Source organism: Limulus polyphemus, unplaced genomic scaffold (assembly GCF_000517525.1).
Source record: "Limulus polyphemus unplaced genomic scaffold, Limulus_polyphemus-2.1.2 Scaffold740, whole genome shotgun sequence".
NCBI lineage: Eukaryota > Metazoa > Arthropoda > Merostomata > Xiphosura > Limulidae > Limulus > Limulus polyphemus.
In genome coordinates this window covers 89,222-93,187 of record NW_013666350.1, presented here as the reverse complement: position 1 = coordinate 93,187, position 3,966 = coordinate 89,222, and the positions used below count along the sequence as shown (strand labels likewise).

Here is a 3,966-nt window from a genome sequence, read left to right as displayed (position 1 = left end):
CCTAATTTAGCAGTGAAAGAGAAAAGGGAAGGCAGCTAGTCATCACCACCCACCGCCAACTCTTGGGCTACTCTTTTACCATCGAATAGTGGGATTCAGCGTCACATTATAACGCCCACACAGCTAAAAGGGCGAACATGTTCGGTGGGACAGGTATTCGAACCTGCGACCCGCAGATTGCGAGTCGAACGCCGTAATCACCTGGTCATGCCAGGCCAGGTTAAAGTTAATATGGTGGTCTTAAATATTCCTACGAGCTCGCACATTAAATCTTCATCGAAACGTGAATCTTTACATTTAGACCTCTGGAGCGAGTGATATGGAAATCGAATTACTTGTGGACCCAAGAACTTAAATAAACGCTATTAGTATTATGTGTTTAACCGTAATTACAGGTCGTTGAATAAACTGGCCTACCACAATAAAAATATGTTTGTGCACTTAAATGCGTAACTCATTTAAGATAAAGTAGAATATTCTTATAGAGCTTGGATACAATAATACAATGTATTTGCCTTTAAATTTCAAACTTATGATTTTAAAAAAGAAGATAGTGTATTATGTAAAGTTTTGGATTTTCAGAGCAGTGATATACTAATGAAGAAAGTGTTAAAGAATCAATTAGAGAATTAAATATCAAGTATGCTTACTGTTGGGAAAATAAACTATTTACTGTTAAACCATACTTGTGTTTTTCATGATGTAATACGAACGCTATGCTTCCCTGTTAATGCATTAAAAAATTTATATGATTAGTTAAAAATAGAGTTTTCTAACAGTAGCTTAGAAAATGTTTATATGTGTACGATTACTGTGTCACTGTGTTGATAACACGTGCCAGACAACTACTGGTAGCTGATTGATTTTCTAAGATTTATCATCGAATCTGGATCAAAACGTTTATATGCCTATGATTGTTTGCATTTTGATTGGCTTCACAATTTAATACTTTCCCAGAATTTTTTGTTACATTTTTTTGCTGTTAGTACAACGTTTAATTACGTGATCACTGTAAACGCTGCTATAAATGTTAACATGTACGTATATTGGCGACTTTGTTTAGTCAATACTAAAGTAAGATACACGTACGTATATTGGCGACTTTGCTTAGTCAACACTAAAGTAAGATATATGCAAGTAATTTGTCGACTTTGTTTAGTCAATACTAAAGTAAGATACATGTACGTATATTGGCGACTTTGCTTAGTCAACACTAAAGTAAGATATATGCAAGTAATTTGTCGACTTTGTTTAGTCAATACTAAAGTAAGATACATGCAAGTATATTGTCGACTTTGTATAGTCAATACAAAAGTAAGATATATGTACGTATATTGTCGACTTTGTGTAGTCAGATCAAAATACGTTATATATGTATCATCCACAAATTGCGTATGTTTTAGACTTTCAGTATAATAGTATTCATAACATCGAACACACATATTGCATTTACATGATCGATTCCTCTGTTATGTTGAAATCGTGTATCTTATAGCCTATTTGTTCCTGAATTACGTATTGAATTTAACTATCACATACGTAGAAATAATCTTACAGATATGTGTAAATCTTAACGAACAAGCAAAGTTTAATTTCTTGCCCAGGAGGATTTCTGCTAGAGCCTCTACCGGAAGAGGATTTCGAACATTCTACTGTCCCGATTTTCCTAGAGCAACCCCAGGATAGTTTCGTGGTGAGAAACAAGCCTGCTGTCATCCATTGCAAAGCCCGCCACGCCCTCCAGATTTACTTCGAGTGTAACGGTGGATTAATTCACCACCGACAACACAACCAACAACATTTTGTGGATCCGATGACGGGAATCCGCCAACTGGAAACTTCGGCTGACATTACCCGAAAGGACTTGGAAAATTATCAAGGTTCTGACACGTACAGCTGTGTCTGCCATGCCTGGTCACCAACCGGTAGGACTCATAGTCGAAAAGCTATTATCAGGATAGCATGTAAGTCTTTGAATTTTTGTTTCTGTTTTTATACAAACAAAGATCCGCAAAAAGTTTGCGATTAAATTAATATCCTTATTGCAACAACAATTTTGTAAATGCAAGATTTTTAGAATAATACGTTAGCTCGTTTTAAAACGTTGATGATCTTTTAATATGTTGTTGTACAAAATGTCTATTAAAGTATATTTACATCCACCTTTTGTTTACATCCGTTGAAATAAGTGCGCGCGCAAGCGCATTTAGATAATAAGGTGCGCGCGCATTTCCAGGACATACAAAGACTGAGTAACGTTATAATAGATTTTGAAGCTTAATATAATTTTTCACTTACTATCTTGTTTTACAAACTCAAAATATTAATTAAAACTTATTTTCCCTATCTATGATATTTGTATTTATTCTAGTACTCAGTTTTACAAAACAACAACTGACTTCCATTACCCACTAACGACATTTTAGGGAAAAGGTAGATAGTGATTCTCATTACTATAAAGTTTAGAAAATGTGATACTTGTGAACATAGGGAATGTTAGTGTGCACAGAGTACTAGTTCGATGGTTTATGGTTTCCGTCCCGTTGCCGCAAAAAGCTCTGCACTTCGGGACAGTGGATTCATTATAATAGTGACGGTCGAATTTCACTATTCGGTCCAATAAGTGTAGTTCAACAATGGGTGGTGGATGATATTGACTGGCTACTCACTTTCTATTCTATTAGTTCAAAATTAGGGACAGCTATGTGTAGGTAAGTCATGTGTAGTTTTGCGCGAAATTCTAAAAACAAGACAAACAACTTACATAATTAACGTAGCCATAGAATTCATGTCATGTGTTTTAACAAGTGAAGCCCATTAACATGTTTACTTGTAGATGTTTCTTATTTTTTGTTACTCTAGTATACGTTTGGTTCACTCATCAGTGGCACTATATTGTTAAGTTAATCATATTAAAAGCATGGTTTAACATATAATGATAATTCATTTTTTATTTGGAGGTTTAGTTTTCTCTACTTTTCACACACATGTTCGCTTAACAACCATTAATCATGTTTATTTTCCATTAATATAACGTGATTAATTTGGTTAAGAACCTTCCTTCCTTACATTTTTTTTTTTTTTTTTACTTTTTGGAGAGAAATTCTCGCGAAATATATATATATGTTGATATGATTAATGTTTTAAACATTGAACTAAATAGAAAGTTTTAAAATTAAACCATAAAGGTTGTAACGGAGTACTGTCTGGTTCCCTGAAAAATGGTTAGAAACACTTTTGATAACTTGCTTTCTCGAATATCGGATTATTCAGTATTCCTTATTTTTTTATCAACCCAATTTATTTAAACAGTTTAAACATTTAGTTTACGGCTTTCAGCTCATTTTTAGGTATCCAAGGAAGTTTAAATTTTAATATAAGTTACTAAAGTTCGATACTTGGTTTCATATTGAGCTTTCAGCCTTCCTTCTGAATCCTTCGTCAGTCAACTGAATAATGATTTTTTTTGGTATTCATGGAACGGTTTTAAAAATTATTTAACAAAGCATCAGTATAAATGTAACAAATTTCACTGATTTTTCAAAAACAATTAAATTATTTAATTGAATTTGGTCCCCCGCTGGCGGTAATTCTACGGATTTACAACACTAAAATCAGGCGTTCGATTCCCCTCGGCGGACACAGCATATAGCCCGATGTGGCTTTGCTATAAGAAAAACATAAACGCATTTAATTGAATTTGAGCACTAAAAACCGATAACAACATGGATTTTAACATCGCAAAAATATTTGACAACGAAAAAAATAACTAAAAAAACAAACACCTAGGAAGCTCCTGTCATCCAATTTCATACCAGTGGACTTCCAATTGGCGTTAATAAAACAACAGTGATCAACCACTTAACTTAAACACCTTCCATCAAATAAATCTTGTTTGTCGTAGTCTTGACAGGAAATTACAATTATAGTATTATAATTAAATTAGGTTAATATGCAATGTTTGGG

General features: G+C 33.6%; 1 protein-coding gene across 4 annotated transcripts in view; it reads left to right on the top strand.

The window, feature by feature from the left end:
• LOC106460278 (netrin receptor UNC5B-like) overlaps positions 1 to 3,966 on the top strand; it is an 80,724-nt gene that overhangs the window by 14,302 nt on the left and 62,456 nt on the right. For all 4 annotated transcript variants that reach the window (XM_022386953.1, XM_022386955.1, XM_022386954.1 and 1 more), the window contains exon 2: positions 1,605 to 1,964. In XM_022386953.1, coding sequence (XP_022242661.1) covers positions 1,605 to 1,964 — 360 coding nt within the window. The remainder of the gene's footprint in view (positions 1 to 1,604; positions 1,965 to 3,966) is intronic.